This window comes from Gorilla gorilla, chromosome 4 (assembly GCF_029281585.2).
Source record: "Gorilla gorilla gorilla isolate KB3781 chromosome 4, NHGRI_mGorGor1-v2.1_pri, whole genome shotgun sequence".
Taxonomy (NCBI): Eukaryota; Metazoa; Chordata; class Mammalia; order Primates; family Hominidae; genus Gorilla; species Gorilla gorilla.
In genome coordinates this window covers 104654833-104676191 of record NC_073228.2, presented here as the reverse complement: position 1 = coordinate 104676191, position 21359 = coordinate 104654833, and the positions used below count along the sequence as shown (strand labels likewise).

At 32.9% G+C, this 21359-nt stretch overlaps 1 protein-coding gene across 1 annotated transcript in view; it reads left to right on the top strand.

Annotated features, from left to right (window-relative positions):
* The window catches only part of ST8SIA4 (ST8 alpha-N-acetyl-neuraminide alpha-2,8-sialyltransferase 4), a 98061-nt gene that overhangs the window by 34192 nt on the left and 42510 nt on the right, over window positions 1–21359 (top strand). The window contains 1 exon segment of the mRNA XM_031011766.3: window positions 12839–13132. Within this exon segment, the coding sequence (XP_030867626.1) occupies window positions 12839–13132 (294 nt within the window).

Genomic DNA, 21359 nt, shown 5'->3' with positions numbered 1-21359 from the left:
GAGCAAGTTTTGACTTTTGAGGTGATCACACTCTAATGAAGGAAATAAATTGATACACTAATGGTGTCCAAATTGCTTTATTAAAGGTACTCACAGAACTAGGCACTGATAATGAGGCAAAAGGAGGACATAAGCTCTCATTATTATTATGTGTAGCTTTACTAACTTATTAAAGATGTCAATCCCTATACATAACAAAATATGCCAGAGTTTAATATATAGTAGAATACAGATAAGAGTAAGTACTTTTACACCAGAGCAGTGGAAACAATTTTGCCTGGGAAATTATGTAAAGCATTGAAATGGATATTAATCATTGATTTTTAAGAACAAATATGACTTTTTCAGGTTTAGGGCTAGGGTGTCTTAGGGAGAGAGGCAGTTTCAGGTAGAGACATCAGCATAAATAAAGGAATACAGATAAACAAAGACATAGGTAGTCTGATAATATTTGAATCTAAGATAGGCAATAGGATGTATAAAACAAAAATTCTGGGTAGGGGAGGGAATAGTTATGAAAGACCCAATTAGGAATCTTGACTGAAACTACTGAAGATGTTTGGTTAGGTTCATAACATGATTAAATGTACATTTTAAACAACAAAACACCATCTCTGAAACAGAGAATTGATAAAGTTGACAGTCCTTGTGGCAAGCAACTGGTTAGAGCAGTGTCTTTTAATATCTTTTCACAAAGATGATTAGTAATAGAATAGATTTTATATCATGATTTACTCCTTGTATTATTTCCCCGGCTACTACACATGCACACAAATATGGAAGTCTTCAACAAAGTTTCTTAAAATTATGTTCAAGGAACACTGTCATTTTCTGTTATAATCCGCTCTATCCTTTTTTATTCTTTCAAAATTGGTTATCAATGAGCACACAATTAATTCATGATCTACCAATGAGTCTAGTTAATTGTTTGAAAAATAATAAGGACATTATTACAATACTAGTTCAAAGAAACATGGTGGTACCTCAGCTGAGAATGTATCAATAAGAACATACAAGAGGAAATATATTCAGGGGAAATTCTGAGAGGAATTTTTAGGGCTTTGTAATGAATCAGATACAGAGGATAAGAACATTATGGGGATCAGGCATTACAGCTAGGTCAAAGTATGAATCTGTTAAAATAGAGCTTGAGAATGATCCCCTTAGAATAAGTATGGTGTAATAAATGTGAAATTGCCTTGGCCTACCTTATGATATCAGAAATTGAAACTCATTTTTATACACTCATGATATTTTTCCCAATGCTTGATTGGTATTAGAATGCCTACATCTTTTGAGCATCAAACCAACTGTCTTTCTGGGACTCAGTATTGAATAAATAATATATACTAAGTTAAAAATCATTTTCAACCTTGGGTTATACTTTCAAAAAGGTATTTCTAAGAATGACAAGTGAATATGGTATTAAGTTTTTTTGTTTATTTAAACAAGAAAGTTAAATGTCAAAGCGACATTTCTGTGGCAATTTGATGGTATAATCACTAAGAGTTAGATATTTTTCCTACAACCCCTCTAATGTACCCATTGTACATACCTTATTAACAGCATAAATTGCAAAGGGAACAATTATAGTTTTTCTACCTTAGTTTTCTATCATGAGTGATTACAGTATCAGCCATAATAAATGTTGTTTCGTTCTTTTTAGTGCACAACATAATTTTTAAGGACTTAAGTATGATGCTGAATCAGTTCTTTCTTCTGTTAAACAGTAGTAACTGCTCAGCAACCACAGACCAATGGAGTAGTCAGTTTCCCTGATGATTTTGGCAAGAGTGTGTCAGGATACATACATCTTGAGAATTCTCACTTGGTTCCCCAATCCCTAATTTTAAATATCCCAATTACAAACTTGTACTCAAAGTTTTATTTCGCAATACACAGGGAATTTTTCAACAACTCATATTTTTTCCCTGCATTCCTCAGGCAAATAAAAATTACACTTCTTTTTAACTACAAAGGCAGAATTTTGAGGGTATACCTAGTATCGATTCTATGTGCAATTTTAAGAAACATATTTATGATTCAAATATCTATTAGTCGACTACCATAAATATATCCACATTCACTTTTGTGAAAAAAGGAAAACAATCACATGCTAATTCTTAATGGTCTGTGATAAATGGTGAAATTAATATGTCATATTTAAATTATCTTGACAATTCATGTAGTGTAACAGCAAGTTCCTAACAATGCTCATGAAGTTTAATGACGTATTTTTCACATCTATGTGTATGTTTATTTAGCCCAGGTATTAAAAAAAAGTTTGAGTGTGGAATCAGATGTAGACTGCTTGATTTTGAACCCCAGCTCTAGCACTTACAAATCAATGACCTTGGGCTGGTCACCCATCCTCTGTGTTTGTGCTTCAGTTTACTAATCTGTAAAGTATATATAATTGTAGTACTACTTCATTGTGTTGTTATGAGGCTAAATGTTAAGTTTATGTATATGTGTGTGTAAACATATATATAATATGTATTTTGTGTGTGTGTGTGTGTGTGTGTGTGTGTGTGTGTGTGTGTGAAATTTAGAACAGGTCCTGGCATTCTTGAAGTCCTTTACAAGTGTTAAAATAAAGATGTCTTCGTAACATTTCATTGAAGTAAATTTTTCACATAGTCATTATTTTTACTTATACAAACATCTTTCAGTTTACTCTTTGAGAGAAAATATGTGTGTTACATGTGAAGGAAAAATGTGATCATTAAATTAAACAATTAATCAAGATATAGCACTTTTAACTTCAAATATTTCCATTCATTTTGGCAAATATTTTACATATCTTATTTCTCCTATATTTTGGGCTTTGACTGATAGGCCCTGGAAACATAAAGAGAAAATAGATATGTTTAAGGAATCCGTAGTCTGGTAGAAGAAACTAACATAACTATGTAATTAATCCACAGTGTGATAAATTCATTGAGAGACAGACACTATGTTAACATTGTGTCAATGAATACAAGACAGCACTTAGTAAAACCAGTGTTAAAATGACATAATCTAAGGTTTGGTTCTTAATTCTGAAGGCACTGAGAATTACTATTGGCCAGGCCCATGTGTCCTCAAGCTTAAGGGGCAAGCTTATGCTTTCTAAAGCAGACTGACATTCCAGAACACTACATTTTAAATTTCATTCACAGGAAGTCTTATCAAACAGAATTCTCATAATTAGTAAATGTGCATGGATGATTGGAGGAGTATGAGACTAAAGATTGTAAGACCATTTAAATTATAACAAAAATCTAAGCAAAGCGTAACTAAAATTGGACAGTGGCAAGAAGAGTAAATAGGAAGGGTCATATTTGGGTGGTAAAAAGAGTATATATGAGGCAGAATTTGATGACCAAGAAGATATGGGGAATACAATAGGGAGTGTAAGAAGTCTCTGAGATGCTTGTATTTTGGTGACACTAGAAGTAATAGTGACATAGTATTAGAAAATAAAGAAAAAAACAAGAAGTTTATGGAAGAGAAAAGGGAACACTACAGGTAATGGTTTTCAATTTGAACATGCTGATTTGAAATATCATTGGGATAGTCACTGAGGAGTTCAGTAACTGATTGAAACTCAGGTAGGAGTTAGAGTTGAAGATAAAGATTTCCTTAACCATGCTAACTGAAGAGTTAGAGTAGTTGATCTCCTGCAAGAGGTGAGGTGTGAATTGAGAGAGAATATGTCTAGTAACAAAAATCTAGAAAACGCCAACAAGGAAAAATTAATAATAAGGAGTGATCAATTGGACTATTTTTTTGCCTTTTTTAAAAACTATTCAGTATCTGACAATTTCTTGTTATTTAAGGCTAATCTTTAAAAATGTAGAAAGGGGCCCTGTTGTCCACTACAGAAGCAAAAATTGATCAATATTTTCATTTCTCTCTGCCTAGCAGCAAGGGGACAGAAATGTGGTCAAAACTAGTTTAACCACATTTTCCTAATTATGACTTTGGCTAGTGAAATATGGGGTAAGAAAACTGGGTAAACTGGAAGTTCAGAGTTCCCTGATAGTGAGAAATGCTGAGGTATCCCTGACAGGGACATAACCATTGTTTGGGGACTATGATTTTTTTAGTGATTTTTGTGGTCCAGCCAGCTTTCCAATAAATCACTTTTTCTAAGTTAAGCCAGAGTCGGTTCCTGGGAGTTAGGTATGGACAAGATAAGAACAGAAACAAAGGAAATAGACTTCACTGAAATTTAAGAAACACTATGCAAATGTCACAAGAAGTCAAATTAAATAATAAACATTATAATAATTGGTTGTTTTGTGGGATACAATTTTGAAAATATAGTATTCAGTTATGTGTATGTTACGTCTCACTGATATTGCTATGTGCTTTGTACTGAATTCAATAAATGAGAGAACTTTACAAAATGATTACCGAACACCTACTATGAGATACTTTGGCAGTGGGAATAAGTAATGAACGAGACAAGATAGCTCCCCGCATTAGTAGAACCTGAAGTTTGTTGCCATTTCAGAATTTGCTGTTGGCTTTTTTTTTTTTTTTTTTTTTTTTTTTTTTTTTTGAGCTGGAGTCTTGCTCTGTCACCCAGGCTGGAATCCAGTGGCGTAATCTCGGCTCACTGCAAGCTCCAACTCCCAGGTTCACGCCATTCTCCTGCCTCAGCCTCCCAAGTGGCTGGGACTACAGGCGCCCGCCACCACGCCCGGCTAATTTTTTTGTGTTTTTAGTAGAGGCGGGGTTTCACCATGTTAGCCAGGATAGTCTCGATCTCCTGACCTCGTGATCCAGCCACCTCGGCCTCCCAAAGTGCTGGGATTACAGGCGTGAGCCACCGCACCCGGCCCGCTTTTATAAATATATTGTGAAGTCCCAGATAAAGAACAGCAGTTAACGCTTTACCCTCCGTATTACTTATTACAAGCAACTATGCATTGATAACCAGATACTGTTAGAGTTTCTTTTTAATTGATAAAAGTATTTACAAATTGTTGTCTTTATGATGTCTTATCATTTTAATTTATTCATTTTTTGGTTCCTTTTACAATATGCTCTATTTTTTATCCTTTCTTGAAAAAACAAGTGCTAACTTGTAATTAGTCATACCATTCAAGTCTCCAAGGAGAAAGCTGATAAATGTGAAGTTTTAGTTTGATTTAAAATGTGGATTCACAAGTAAGCACTCTGACTAAAAGCACCTTTCCTGATTTTACAGATTCTTTTCTGTTGATATGCTGAAGTGAATAAAGACAGTGTAAGACAGAGCCGTCCTTACCACTTGTCCGTAGCTGAAGTCCTGGGATAACTCTCTAATTTTATGTCTTATTTTAATCCATTGCTTTATATCAGAAAAGATAATTGTATTTTAGATTACATTTAAATAAATTAAAGATATTAATAGCATTTTAGCAACCTCATAATATTTTGAGATAACGCTTTCAGTATCCTCTTGTTATTTATTTCAAGACTTGAGTTCCAATGCTAAAGAAGATTTTTTTATTTCAGCAATAACATTTGTTTATGTGTAGTTGTTCATACGGGGCACATTTCTTATATGATATAAATCTTTTGAAGAGAAAGAAGATAAAAATTTACACATTTCAATATATTTATTTTAAAATTAAACTCCATGAGTGGATTTTACTTCTCATTTTCACCTAGAACAACTTTTTATTTTAGGAAAGAGAATATAGGCCACTGGTTTTATTGTAAAGAGTCTTGATTTGAATTCATGTGTTCTGAATTTTAGTACTGTACTTTTAAATGGCATCTCAGAAGTGGGTCATTTTTCTTCTTTCTTCCTTGCTTCCTTCTTCCCTCCCTCCTTTAGTGTGTGTGCATCTACTATTAATTACCTAACCTTTTTCCCACACTTCCATCGTAGGAAATCTCAGAATCAACCTTTTATTTTCCTTCACATTCTTTCCTATGTCTGTTTTCTTTGGTGGCTTTTCAGAGGAGCACAACCTTCTGTATATTCCTACCTGGGAGTGACTTTCTGCATGCTGGGATTATCCACCCAAGACCCTACCTTTGGGGAGGAGGATTTACAGAAGACTGAGAAAAGATGAAACCTTCACTTTAGCCAATCAGACTTTCAGACCAAACATGAGGTTCAACAAGGTGATAGAAGTCACAGCCATATCACTTGCACATATGCAACTGAACTTTTGACCAAGTTCTTTGTATTTATTTTTTGCTTCCTTTCCATTCTTAGGGATTAAGTGGTACACAATATTTAAGAGCATGAGCTTAAAATCTGCCTCTATTACTTAAAACTATGTAATCTTGGACAAATTTCTTGCAACTCAGTTTCCTCATCACTGGGAAACAGCAATAGTGACTGTCTCATTGGCTTATTGTGAGAATCACATATATTACATGCAAAGCACAGAGAATGCTCCCTGGCACATAACAAATGTTCAATAAAAGGTATTCGGCCAGGCACGGTGGCTCATGCCTGTAATCCCAGCTACTTGGGAGGCAGAGGTGGGTGGATCACCTGAAGACAGGAGTTTAAGACGAGCATGACAAACGTAGTGAAACCCCGTCTCTACTAAAAATACAAAAAAAAATGGCTGGGGTGGTGGGGGGCGCCTGTAATCCCAGCTACTTAGGAGGCTGAGGCAGGAGAATCAATTGAACCCAGGAGGCGGAGGTAGGAGTGAGCCGATATCCCGCCACTGCACTCCAGCCAGGGTGACAGTGCAAGACTCCATCTCAAAATAAATAAAGAAATAAACAAATAAATATTTTAAAAACTTAAGTATCCTTCTTAAAGCAACAATAAAATATTTTTCTTACCTTCTATGTGAATTACGTTATTATGAAATTGTAACTGGGAGGCCTTATTCTCCTGAACACTTGAGTCATATTCCTCTTTTTAATACAATTGACCATGTCTATGAGTTTTAAAGTTTCCACACTGCCTATGGAGTCAAATTTGTTTCATCTAATATTTAAAATATTTGCGATCTGGCCCCATCAGTCATTCAAGTCTCAATTCCTAGGGGATCAAAAGTAAATTTCAGCCAAAATGGCTTACTAAATGTGTTATAAATAAAGTTTGGGCTTCCTTACCCTGTTGCTCAGAGATCTTATTTGATATGCCTTTAACTTACCTGCATGTATTTCAAAAGATTTATTATCATAATAGATTGTAAAAGGAAAGAGCATGTAAAAGGAATTAGCATAATCTAATATGTTTTATCCACCCAGGGCAAGGAATTTTGAGAGGCATTCCAAATATTTTGTTTCATTTAATTTTCCCAGTACAGTTCCCATCAGTGTTAGCCTGATTTATAGAAAAATTTGAATCTCTGAAATATTTTTATTTATCACTTATACTTCAATAAAGGAAGAAGTAAAAAAAGAGTTATAAGTTTAGAGAAGTTAAGTAACTTGATTGATGTGAACTCCATTGCCCACATGGTTACTGATGATCAAATAGCTAAGAATAGAAATGAAGCTAAATATCTTTTATTTCTTAAAGTTTAAGCCAAATTTGGATAAATATGAGGTATATATTTAACATTTTTATTTAAATTAAACAATATATTTTTCCTTGGCATGCTTCCCCTTTTTCTCCCCTCCAAAATCTAAGCTATTCTCTAGAATTTGTGCAGTTATAGCAAATTTGACCGATGATTCCATTTTTCTTTTCACGGAAGTATCGGAATGACACAGTCTAACATATTTCTTGGTATTCAGATCTTTGTTTGCTAGAATGAGTTTGATTATATTTTCATTCTGTGAATTTCTCTAGAAATTATGACACTGTTCTTCCCACTCTTGCCAGTAATGTTAACGAACCTGGGTTTGTGAAAAATTTCCTCTTCTGTTTAGTCATTTCATTATTTTCATGATGTGTGTTGTTTGTATTTCTATCAAGTTGAGAATTTCATCAATTGGTATTGTTAAAAGCATAAAATGTGGTGTGTGTGTATGTATTTTGTGTGCCTATTCGTCATACTGAACATGCAAATGTTTAATGTGATATTTCAACTTTATTTCTTATATTTTGTTTACTACATTATGGTATATCACATGAAAGTCCATTTTAATCCTATGGTTAATATTTCAAAAGTCTTATCAATTAGTTATTTAATACTTTCTAGTATCATTTTGAAATCCTGTCTATCAACAGATCTGAGGTATAGATATTATGTTTATGTTTTAGATGTTTAAAACCTTTTGTTTAATAACTGCTCAAAATTTGGGAAAGGTCATGGCTGAATGGCCTTGAATAACATACCTGAGTCTTAGCAATCTGAGATGAAAAGCTAGGGATAAATGATAGAACACTCTTTCTTCTATAGGAAGGTTTGTGTGAAGGATGAATTTATAGACATTTATCACATTTCTGAATGAAATCATATGTATAATAGTGTCAGTTAAAACTCCTGTCCTGGAATGATTCCAAACTAGATGGTGCTTTTCATTTATAACCTATATGCCCTTGGACATGTTTCTCAACCACTTTAACCTTAGTTTCTCATCTAAAAGTGAAGTTGATACTACTTTTTACCTCAAAGCAAAATGAATGGTTTCAGGTCTATGTGGAGCCCACAACCTTCATGACAGGAAAGTCAAAGAGACTGGCAGGTCACATGTGCCAACTTTCCATAGAAATTTTGAGAAAGTAATCAGAAAGTCTAAGAAAAGATAGCTAACAGATTTTTTTTGTTCTATTTGCTCCTCAAGCTGAGAAACAAGATGGGAGCAAACAGGATCAACAAGCTTCCTTTAGGGGCAGAAAAGAGAAGACATTGGTTCCTATTTCACAGTGGATTGACAAAGGTGTTTCTGTAGGTAATAATGTTTTGGCTGAGAGATGTCAGTTAGCACAGGAAGCAACACAGTGGGATTGGCCAAAAAAGAAAAAGGATGATAATTATGTATTTGGAATTTGTCTGAATATTAACAAAGGTGGGGAAAATTTGGTCTATAATACACCTAGAATTGTTTTCTTCTTATTTAATCTGTTGTGTATGTGAAAGGATGTAAGTGACAACCTCCAATTATTACAGAACACTATGTTTTACACCATATTTACTCCAGTTTTGGATGATGAGTTCTATACCTAGCACAGATACATACAACACGTTGTAGAATTTAAAAATGTTTCGCTAAATGAATGAGAACTTATTGATACTACTAATAATATCTGTCAAGAATATATTTTGGATAGATTATGTCATTGTTAAATAACATAAATAACTAAATAGCTAGAAAAACAGTCTGAGCTTCTAGAGTAGTGTTTGCAAAACAAACTCTCAATAAATGCCTGTTAATAAGTGCAAGTGGGATCTCCTAGTTGCATACATTGTTGAACTATCATTTAACTGCAGAGAATAATGGCCAATCCAAGAGAGATTTTTTGCTAGGGAATTCTGTAATCTTGAGGTGCTCACACATGAAATAAACATTTATTCCCTATGAATTCTAAAATAAATATTTTATATAACTTTTAAATTAACATGAAAGTACCTTCAATTTTGCATGTAGGGATGAGAAGCCATCCTATGCAGTGTGAAATCATGGAAGAAAATTCAGAGGCTTAGAATACAGTGGAGTTAGCTGCATTCCTGTAGGTGTTTAATCAATATTGGAGAATAAACACAAATAAATTGAGAACTGGGAAGTTTAGAGTAAATAAAGAGTATTGTTAATACAGCTAATTCTGTGTATATGTTTTCAACATGTCAAATATAAAATGGGCACAAATATTTAAATTGGCTAAAGATAATATTGTTTGACTCTATTAAATATTTATATGCACTCAACAATTTTGACTCACCAAAGTCCATCATTTTAAAATTGGCTACTCCTCTATTTTATGAGATTAAGAGTAACATGAGTATCATGTATTACTCATAAATGCTTGAGACACATTCTGGCTAATTTTGAATATTATAGCCTCTAAGGAATTTTTTATAAAGAAAAATGAAAATTGTGATGGCAAATATATTCATAATCCTGCTCAATCAGCAGTTTTGCTGCTAGTAATGTTTGGATGCTCACAACAAGTCTACTGAATTGCTGGAGTGCAACACAGCTCGTTGGTTATTTTTGATTTTTTAATGCTTTCTTTTAAATAAGTGGCATTCAGCTAATTATATGACTAAAAATCTGACTCAACCACAGAGTTGTTAATTTACCAGCAACATGTGGACATTGTATTACTCTATTTTCCAGGGAAAATGTATATATATTCTTCCCCAGGAAAATGAACAAGCTGGACTCCTAAAGCCACAAAGCGTTGTATTTTATGAAGTGTCTTCTGTCTTGTTATTTTCTGTACCTCAGTTACTATCCTTGACAAAGTCTGATTGTGCTCTGCTCGGATCCTCAAGACTCTGCATGTGGATTTGTTACTCTTTGATCTCCAATTGCTCTTTTAGTTAGCACCATACTCATTTAGCATTCATTAATTAAATCAAATATGTTGGTTTGTTTCCTAAATTAATCTGTTCTCCATAAATATTCTTATTCCATTAGCTTCTTTTTGCTTTCAAAGTGGAAAGCATTTATCTTTCAGCCTTCAGCTTTAATTGATGAGCATCTTACCACCTTTTGAGAAATTCATGGCCAGAAAATCAAGAGTGGGTATTGGCAAATATGGATAGGGGGTGGGATGTTTAAAGATGTGGCAAGAAGAAGTATACAGTAATTGAGTGATTTTTTTCCTGAAGGGATAATTCAGCAGAATATATCATTTTATTCTATTTAATTGGGTTGGTTTTTACTAGTTTTACTATTATAGTGAAAATAAAGTACAAATATTGTTTTTTCTACAATTGGAATCCTCTAAAAAGAAATTACTGAGGGTTTGTTTTAGTGGAAAAATATGTCCGAAGCCACTTCCCCAACAGGAACATGTCAACTGTAATGTTACATGTATTCTCCCTATTTTACCTAAAGAAGTGTCAGTAATAATGATGTCCAGAATATACTTTTCCCCATAGTATCCAAATTCATGTGATAACTAGCTTCATTAGGAGTTTAGATTACTTTTAATATTTGTGTAGAGCACATTTTAGGACTTTAAAATGATCAAGTCCTTGATCTTCCTTGAGTTCCACAAGAAGGTGTTCACTTTGACAAGTATTCGCATGCAGCAAATCTTTTTCTGGGTAGTCCTGTTTGTAATATTCTTACCATAATGAGAATGAATAATATCTAATCATAATTAGTGGTATGAATCATGAGTAGAAACAAATACATACTCTGTCATATAATATAGTGGATGTAATTAAAGATACCTAAATTGAAAAGATAATAATCTTTATACTTTATATATTATTTTTATACTTTATATATACTTTATATATATTTATAAAAATATATATATTTTATAAATAATCTTTATACTTTATATATTATTGTGTTAATATTTTTCCCTCAGTAGCTAACCCTAAATAACATAGAATTTGAGATGAAATATATTTGTTGTTGTAGCTAAATATTGTCAGAGATCTAGGAAGTAACAAGATATATTAATTAAGAGAGATAAGGAACGATATATAAGACAGTATTTTTAGTATCAGAACACATACTTTACTTTTTAATTAAAATGTTTAATAATTCAATTAATGTGACAAAATACACAAGGAAGAGAAATGTAAGGAACTTTCATAATGTAGCCAAACATGCAAAAATGCAGAAAAAGAAAATCCCTTCCCTTGAAAGGCTGATAAAAGTATTAAAAATAGTTTCATATTTTCATGAAGGGTTTGATTGAATCGATTCAAACAACTTTTTCCCAATACAGTAAACTCTTGTTTATCAAAATCTAACTTTTCTTTTATCAACTAAAACCTACCTTTTTAAAAGCAAGTTAAAAATAGTTTTTAAAAAAAAACAAAAATGAAGCTATTTTTAAAATCAGGTATAAAAAGGTCTATGTGACCGATCAAAGAAGCATCAGAAATTGGTTAAAGGCCAAATTCAAGGTGCTTTTCAAAGCTTTCTTCTAATATAAGAATGTTATATTAGATTATATAAATATAAATAACAGGTTATATAAACAACATCAGGCCCAAGCTCTTTTCAAAACCTTATGGCTCTAGTGGAGAAAACAGTACAACATATTCTGTTCTTTCCCTACATATGCATTCCCCAGGGATGCATAAGTCCGAAAAGGGAAAACAGATATTTTGAGGATGTCCTAAAATAACAGGAAGGCTGATATTTGATCTTATAGTAAGAGCTTTTCTATATTACTTAAAACCCCGGAAAGTCATATTAAATATGACATCTCCACTTTTCTTATTTTTCTTCCCCATTTAGACCTATAGAAAGCAATTGTAAATATGTTTGTGTAAAACACTATAAGGAATTGCACTTTTCCCCTAACCTCAGCGTGTAAGTAAAGCCAACTTTATTTCCTTACACTTACAAACTTGTTGAAATGACTTAAGCTTTACAAGTGGTGCAGATTAGAATGTCAAGTCCAATGTGTTTTATTCACTTGTAGAGCAGCATGTGGTTTAAATTGACTACTGAATGGCCAAAGAACCCTTGTGAATTTACCATCATAAATTCTCTGATTACAAATTCAAATTGTGTGGTTTTATGAGGTAATGGCAAAGGATATTCTTAGACAACAGGTTGAATTCATACAAGAGGCATTTTGAGCCCTGTACTGGGACTGTATATTTTTATTGCAGGCAGTATTCCTGCACGTGCGGAGACTTATTGAAAATGTAATCTTATCAAGTAGATGATCTTTTGGTTTTCTTTTCACATGGTTAAAAAAATGCTCATTTCCCATTCTTCTTTTCATAAACACCATTTTACCAGTGAATATTTCTTTTTTTTTCATTTGTCCCATTAATTTTTTCCTCTTCAGGTGTAATCTAGCTCCTGTGGTGGAGTTTGCTGCAGATGTGGGAACTAAATCAGATTTTATTACCATGAATCCATCAGTTGTACAAAGAGCATTTGGAGGCTTTCGAAATGAGAGTGACAGAGAAAAATTTGTGCATAGACTTTCCATGCTGAATGACAGTGTCCTTTGGATTCCTGCTTTCATGGTCAAAGGAGGAGAGAAGCACGTGGAGTGGGTTAATGCATTAATCCTTAAGAATAAACTGAAAGTGCGAACTGCCTATCCATCATTGAGACTTATTCATGCTGTCAGAGGGTAAGTGACTGGAAAGGACCAGTTTGTCCTTGGCACAGTGGAACACATATAACTAAACATTTTCACTAGACAAGAATAAGCTTCAGTAAAATCTCCAAATGGATATATGTTTCCGTTATTTTATAATGGTTACTCTATTTACAAACTTGAAGTTTGTTTATGTACGATATGATTTTAACTCACCCTCTTTTTTGAAAAAGCAAATTGTTGAACCTGGCACTTATTTATGTCTGTTCATGAACAAACTACTAATTCTTATATTTTTGCACTAAAAAGTAATAAGAATTCATAGTAAAATTAATGAGTTTTGGGTAAGGAAACTACAACAGAAGTGCTGAATGGCTAGTGGGCAATATTGTGTAAGCATAAATGTTAGATATATTTAAGGAGCAATTAAGTCCCATCTGTAGCCAAGAGGCCTAGTAGTGAGACAGGAGGCTGGCTGCGATAAAATGCCTTAATGCTTCCCCCCAAAGTCACAGATGCTGTTTTAATGAATTTTAATGAATAAAACATTTCCCTTTTATTAACACAAGTTCAGAAAAAAGCATTAAAATATAAACTCTTGCTTAAAAGTGGCAAATGACCAAAAGGCCAAATTCACTCATGCACACATATAAGTATGTAAAGTAGATAAACCACAGATGAGAAAGTATGTATTTTTACTGGAAGTGTACTGAGTGTCAGATACTGTAGCTTCAAAAATGAAGAGCTGATCACTACCTTTAAAAAATGCATAGGCTTTATGGTACAGACAGAGGCATATACAATTCACTAGTGGCCTAATAGGGGAATATGTTGTCGGAGGTGTATAATTTGTCCCTCAGGTTCACAAAGACACTTGGAAAGTGGACCAAACATTTGAACTGGACTTTAAAAACAGAATAGCAATTGCCAGAGGGATAAAATAAAGAGAATAAGAAAACCAAACAGAAGGAAATGCTGTTGCATTATTAGAGGGTACCAGGTCAAGCAAATGATGAAGTGCACAGTAAACGTATGGAATAATGGAGTCTGTTGTGGAACACGGGAATACAAAGTTGGAAAAGCAACTTGGGATGTGGTTGAGAAGGGAATTGAGTTTATGCTCTATGAAGCACAGTTAGATGTCTGAATTTAAGAAGAAATCTTGTAACTGCAGACATTTATTTGACAAGGACAAGAAAAATGCCAGAGGCACAAAAACCAATTAGGCTTTTGATTAATTTACTCATAAGATAATAAGGATGTAAGACAGAAGCAGTGGACTTGGGAAGGAAGCGCAAGTTCAGGGGGCCAATTAAATACAATGGATACAAGTCCTGAAAAAAACAGGTTTCCAAGCCCAGACTTAAAAATAGTTTCTTATACTGTAATAGGAACTGGGCTAAGGTATTTTTGTTTTGTTCCTGAGATAATTTCCTGCAAGGATTTACCATTTCCTGTTTAAATCTCTAGATAGTTTCTTGTATTGTATTATTTTGCACACAATTAAATTACATTCTTTTTTTGTTTTTTGTGTTTTGTTTTGTTTTGTTTTTTGAGACGGAGTCTCGCTCTGTTGCCCAGGCTGGAGTGCAGTGGTGCGATCTCGGCTCACTACAAGCTCTGCCTCCTGGGTTCACGCCATTCTCCTGCCTCAGCCTCCCAAGTAGCTGGGACTACAGGTGCCTGCCACCACACCTGGCTAATTTTTTGTATTTTTAGTAGAGATGGGGTTTCACCGTCTTAGCCAGGATGGTCTCGATCTCCTGACTTCGTGATCCGGCCACCTCGGCCTCCCAAAGTGCTGGAATTACATGCATGAGCCACCTTGCCTGGCCTAAACTGCATTCTTATAATTAGATCATGTTTACTCAACACACATTCTCTTGGTGGTTGACAGGAAGTTTCAACAAAATAAGATAAAAATACTGCATTTGGAGAATAAGTCACTGCCTTTTTTTTTTTTTAAGTTACAAATATCCCTGGTAATTACAATTTGACTCTGAAAAAAATGTGCATCTTAAGAAACTAACATTACAGTGCATTATGTTAAGAACATGTCCGTTTTTGTTTGGGTATCATGTTACTCTGAAAAACACCTTAAAAAGATAACGTTTCCGTCTTACACACACACACACACACACACACACACACACACACATACACACAAACACATTCCAGTGATAGCAGATTAAGTTTTAGAAAGAAATAATCTGAAGTAAGTCCTCCCTGACTATGGAAAACTAATGAGAAAACTTAAGATTACTCTGAATTAGTACCTTTGTTTCCTAGATTTTGGTTTATATTTCTCAATCCACTACCAAAACCAAAGCATGAAATAAGAGGAGTGACTGCAGTAGTGCATTTCAGTAAGTTAGAATCCAGATAGTGTTACATATGATTAACAGTGAATACACATGGGTTTTTACAGATATTTTAAACATAAACTTTGCAGATTCTTTTAGTAATTTAACAAGACTCCTGTCTTTTGTCCTATTCACTTTTATAACCATTATAAATATAAACTACTTCACTAATTCCTAACCATTTTATTCCAAAGAGCAACAAGGCCAAACTTCTGACCACTGGTGAAAGGAATGGTATGCTTTTCTTGGTTACTGTGAATTAGACATATTTTCTAAACTGATTTTGAATTCTGTAGAAATAACTTCTCTCTCCACCTTTCTGTTCACAAATCTACATATACCCTCTTAAAGTGTCAAGGTATTGAGTTCTAAACTGTGGCCAAGAATAATAAAAGTAGCTCTATAGAGGCTTGTGACTTTTCAAATAGAATGGAAATTTGTACACATGGTGTACGTGTGAAAGGCAACTTCATTTATGGATTTTATTGAAACTAATACATTGATGTATGTAAGATAGCGTTTTGACCTAATGTGTGTACTTGCTGCTGGAACTGTAAATGAAAATAAGGAAGTGTGAGCGCTGATGAAACAAAAATGATTTATGTGATATGAAAGTAAAGGCAAACTCCCCAAAGAACTATTCTTTAAGTAACTGTGTTACATCTCCTTTGACTTACCTCTCTGAAACCCTGTGGTTAATACAGTTCAGCAAAATAAGAAGTTTCATATCCTCTGTTGATTACTGGAGTTGGTTGCCTCTCATGAGCAATTAAAGCACCCAAGACACAGAATTTAGGGTGTGTATAATCATAATGTTAAAATGTGAAGGCTCTTCCAAGTACTGCAATTAAAATAAAAAGTTTAAGTGATTTGTAAAACAAGATTCCTGAACACAGTGAGGATCATTTAGATAGTTTCATATGGTCAGACATCATTACTTAAACATTTTGCCCTCCAAAAACTGTGATTCCTTACTAACTTTAAAAACCTATTTAATTTTAGATTTTTCTAAAAGCTCTAAAGATGAAACCATCAGTCACAAAATTCAGATACTCTTAGGTATTGTTTTAATGTATTGTCATTCTTTTGAAACCATATTCAGTAAAACAGAAGGAAAAGATATATAGGTAGATTCATAATTTAAAAAGAATCTTGAAAAATAGTAAGAGAGTAATCTAATGGGGACAAATCAGATATATAAATTTCAAGTTTAAGAGAATGTATGAAAGCATAAAATTGGTGTGGGATTGCCACTTTTTTACTGGTATTTCTTCAGAAGCCCCACATGGGCTGCATTTTTCAAATGAACATTTTGTATTTTTTTTTTTTAATAAAGAATGGAGCAATTTTGGGCCCAGTGCAGTGGCTCATGCCTGTGATCCCAGCACTTTGGGAGGCCAAGGTGGGTGGATTACCTGAGGTCAGGAATTCGAGACGAGCCTGGCCAACATGGCGAAACCCCGCCTCTACTAAAAATACGAAAAAGAGCCAGATGTGGTAGCACACACCTGTAGTCCCCGCTGCTTGGCAGGCTGAGGCAGGAGAATCGCTTGAACCCAGGGAGGGAGAGGTTGCAGTGAGCCGAGCTCATGCTACTGCACTCCAGCCTGGATGACACAGTGATACTCCGTCTCAAAAAAAAAAAAAAAAAAAAAAAAGAAGAGTGGAGCAAATAAGATAGTAAGCATGAAGAGGGGATTTGGGGACTTCAAAGTCATTTAAAAATTTGGCTACAAAATGTAAAATAAAAGCTTCTTATTTATACAGTTCTAAGAAAATTATTAATATACAACTTAATATCTTAATAACCTGTTTAAATTAATGACAGTTTTATATAATATTTTAAATTATTATCTAAGACATAGCTCAAATACATTTTTATAAAATACTTAGAGTTAGGTAAAAATTCTTATTTTACAGTTACTTTAATTTGACTAGTAATAACCAAGTGTTGTTTTTACTTTGGTGGGATGATTATACTTAATTTTCTTACTTTTAATATGGGAAAAAAACAAACATTACAGAAAGTGTATCCTCAGTTTCAATATTGAACTATGACAGATAATTTCTTAAGAATCCTTCCAAAAAACCTATAGATAGACAGATAGATAGAGAAGCATATTTTAAAATTATGTTTTATATGCACAAACCTAAATATGTATTTATTGTAGTAGCTCTACAACTCGAATCATACGTACTCTTTTGCACTTTATTTTTTAAATTAACATGACATTTTCTCAACAACACATAAATACAGCTTTTTTTTTTAATAGGAAAGTATATTCCATTATATACTTTTCTATAATGTATTTAACCAATCTTGTTTGATGGACATTTGTATTACTTCTCATTTGTTCTTGTTGTATATAATTTTATTTTGTTATTAAAAATATTTTAAATTATAGGAAAAATGAGAGGTAGGGAAAGGAAAGTAAATATACAATTCTGGTTAGCTGATTTTATAAACTAGTAGTATATTTTAAAATATAAAATTAATATTAATGTATGCTTACAATAGGCCGGACATGGTGGCTTATACCTGTAATCCCATCACTTTGGGAGGCCGAGGCGGGTGGATCACTTGAGATCAGGAGTTTGAGATCAGGAGTTTGAGACCAGCCTGGCCAACGTGAGGAAACCCCGTCCCTAATAAAAAATACAAAAATTAGCCAGGCATGGTGGCGCATGCCTGTAATCCCAGCTACTAGGGAAGCTGAGGCAGGAGAATCGCTTAAGCCCAGGAGGCAGAGGTTGCAATGAGTTGAGATCATGCCACTGCACTCCACCCTGGGCGACAGCATGAGATTCCATCTCAAAAAAAAAAAAAAGTATGGTTACAATAATAATTCTGAACAAATAATTATATATAAACTAGTGTTATATTACCTTTTCAAATACAATATCCTGAAGTAACAACAGTTAATATTTGCTCTTATTCATCTATCCTTTTTGTCTGTTTATACATATATATACACACACATCTTATATATATATATATCATATATATATATATATACACATCTACACAATATGGATTCATTCAGAATGTGTTTTTTTCCCACAGAAAAGGGAATTTTAATAAACATAGAGGTATGGATGGGTTTAAACCTACTGAATACTGTGTAATATATTCCCTTCTGAAAATATTATCTGTATTCAGATATTTTAATTTTAAACATTAAGCTTTTGATCTGTTGATATTTGAGTCTGGGAAAAAAATGTTAAAATATTTACGTTTTAATTCTTTGGCCCCTGCTAATTATTATGAACTATTATTAAAAGATTTAAACCCAAAATGAGATATTTAACTCAATTATCTTATAAATTTTTATGGCCCCTTAGTTTTTTTTTTAATTTTTACTTTTTTAAATTCTACTATAACAAAAGTAATATATATGTACTATTTTGTCACCACATTATAAGTAGTAATTTGTTTTAATATAATGGGGGTTATGCTCTCATTAAATTTATAAGCTTCTACTTTGTATTAATCAAGATAAACATTTGGAATGAGTACTCACAGATGACATTGATAAATGTATATAATATTCTGTGATGTCACCATCATAGTAAATAATTCTAAAGTTATTTACCATTTTTAAACTTATATCTTTCTCAAAAAATTTTTAAAGATATTTCATATAGATTTTTAAAATTTTGATTCCGTGTGTAGTAATATGGTGCAAAAGTAGTTGTGGGTTTTGCCATTGAAAGTAATGGCAAAAACTATGATTACTTTTGCACCAGCCTAATACTTTTGGTTTTTGTTATTTATCTTTTAGTGGAGAATACATAAGATACCTGTATACTTAAAAAAATATAGTCTTTTGTAGTGATTGCAAAGGACGAGTATGTGTAAGATAAATGGGCTACATAAACTGCCTTAGATTTGCCTGGAATTAAGAATTTTTGTTTTTATTAGAAATACTTGGTAAACATCTCATGCCCTACAACAGTGTTTTTTTGTTTGTTTTTTGTTTATTTTTGTTTGTTGGGTTTCTTTTTTGAGACAGAGTCTCGCTCTGACGCGCAGGCTGGAGTGCGGTGGTGCAATATCGGCTCACTGAAACCTCCGCCTTCTGAGTTCGAGCGATTGATTCTTCTGCCTCAGCCTCCCCAGTAGCTACGACTACAGGAATGACGCACCACGCCCGGCTAATTTTTTTTTTTTCTCTATTTTTAGTAGGGATGGGGTTTCACCATGTTGGCCAGGCTGCTCTCGAACTGCTAACCTCGGTGATCCATCCGCCTTGGCCTCCCAAAGTGCGGGGATTACAGGCGTGAGCCACCGCGCTCAGCCAGCAGTGTTTCTTAAATTCAAGCTCACATATGTATTTTGGAGGTTCTGCGAAAATTTTCTTGATTTTAAAGAGGATTTGAACAATTCTAACTAAGAACACTGACGTAGAGAATTTTGAAGAATTACGCAGAAATTTGATTTCCAAGGAAGACGAAAACAAACCTTTCCTATTCTGACTTTAGACAAGACTGTTTAAATCCTTGAGTGTCAGATTTATAACCATTAAAATATACGTATTAATGTATATAATCGTATAGATTCCTTTGGGCTCTAAGACTCACTGGTTCTGAACTTTGTCCTTACACATGGGAATATTCAAACTGTCACAAAAACACTCTTGTCCTTAATTAAACATCCTCAGGAATGTATTCTCTGTAACTTCCTGAACAGGTTCATTAAATTTTTGGTAATTATGATAATAAAGATAGCTTTCTAAAGTATTTCTTCTTTAAAGTCATTTTCTCTTGATATTTATTCTTTACATGTTTCAACACCACAGTTAAGTTAACCCACCATCATCTAAATGTTTACTTGACAGCAGAAGAAATATATATAAGAAATATATATATTTGAAATATATAAGAAATATATATACACACATAGGCACACATAGTTACACATTCATATATATAAGCATGTATATATACCTAGGTAAATATTATATAAAAAGAATAGACAGACATGTTTGTTGCTGAATTTGCCCTTTCTTTGATTTCTGCAATTATTAGTTTTTTTAAAAATGCATAACTTTTTTGATAAATGTCAATTGTGGAAAACCTATATCTGAAGTAGTATTTATTTGTTATATATATGAAAAATAAAATTAGTATACATACATATTTACTGTTATATATACACACACACTGTACAGACTTTATATATATATGGTCTATATATACTCTCGATATACTTTCTTTGTAAACACACACAAAACATGTATATTAATATATTATATATAATTCTATGTATTCTCTTGCTATTTCTCTGTCTCTATATATACTATACAGAGTATATATACTCTGTGTGTATATATGTGTATATTCTTTGTATATATACACACATGGCACATATATATAGATACACTGTAAATAATTTACACATACTAAGTATAAAATATACAAATATGTATTTTATATAATTATATAATATGTAATAGTATACTCATAGTATATATGTTTATTATTCTATACAAGTTACTTTGTTAGACATTTTGTATGTCAAACATAGTGCCAATATATATTTATTTTCTTGTAATAATGGTACATTACTGAATCTTATTCAACTGTGGTCACTTAGGATTTTCAGAAATCAGTTTTTCCATGCTTAATGTGTAGTAAATATCCCCCCTTTTATATTTCTGTTGTTGGTGTTTGACATGCCATCTTGAATTTATTTCTAGTAATTTCATCTTTTGTTTTCAAGTAGGTATTGTTTTACATTATTACTTTAAGTGACTAAATAACTTTTGAATAATTTCCTCATTCAGAATATAAGATAATAGTCTAATTGATTTACATACTTTATATGCAGTATCTTTTTTGCTTCATTATTTTTATTAAATAAAATTACGGTGAACAAGAGGATATCACTTAATGTA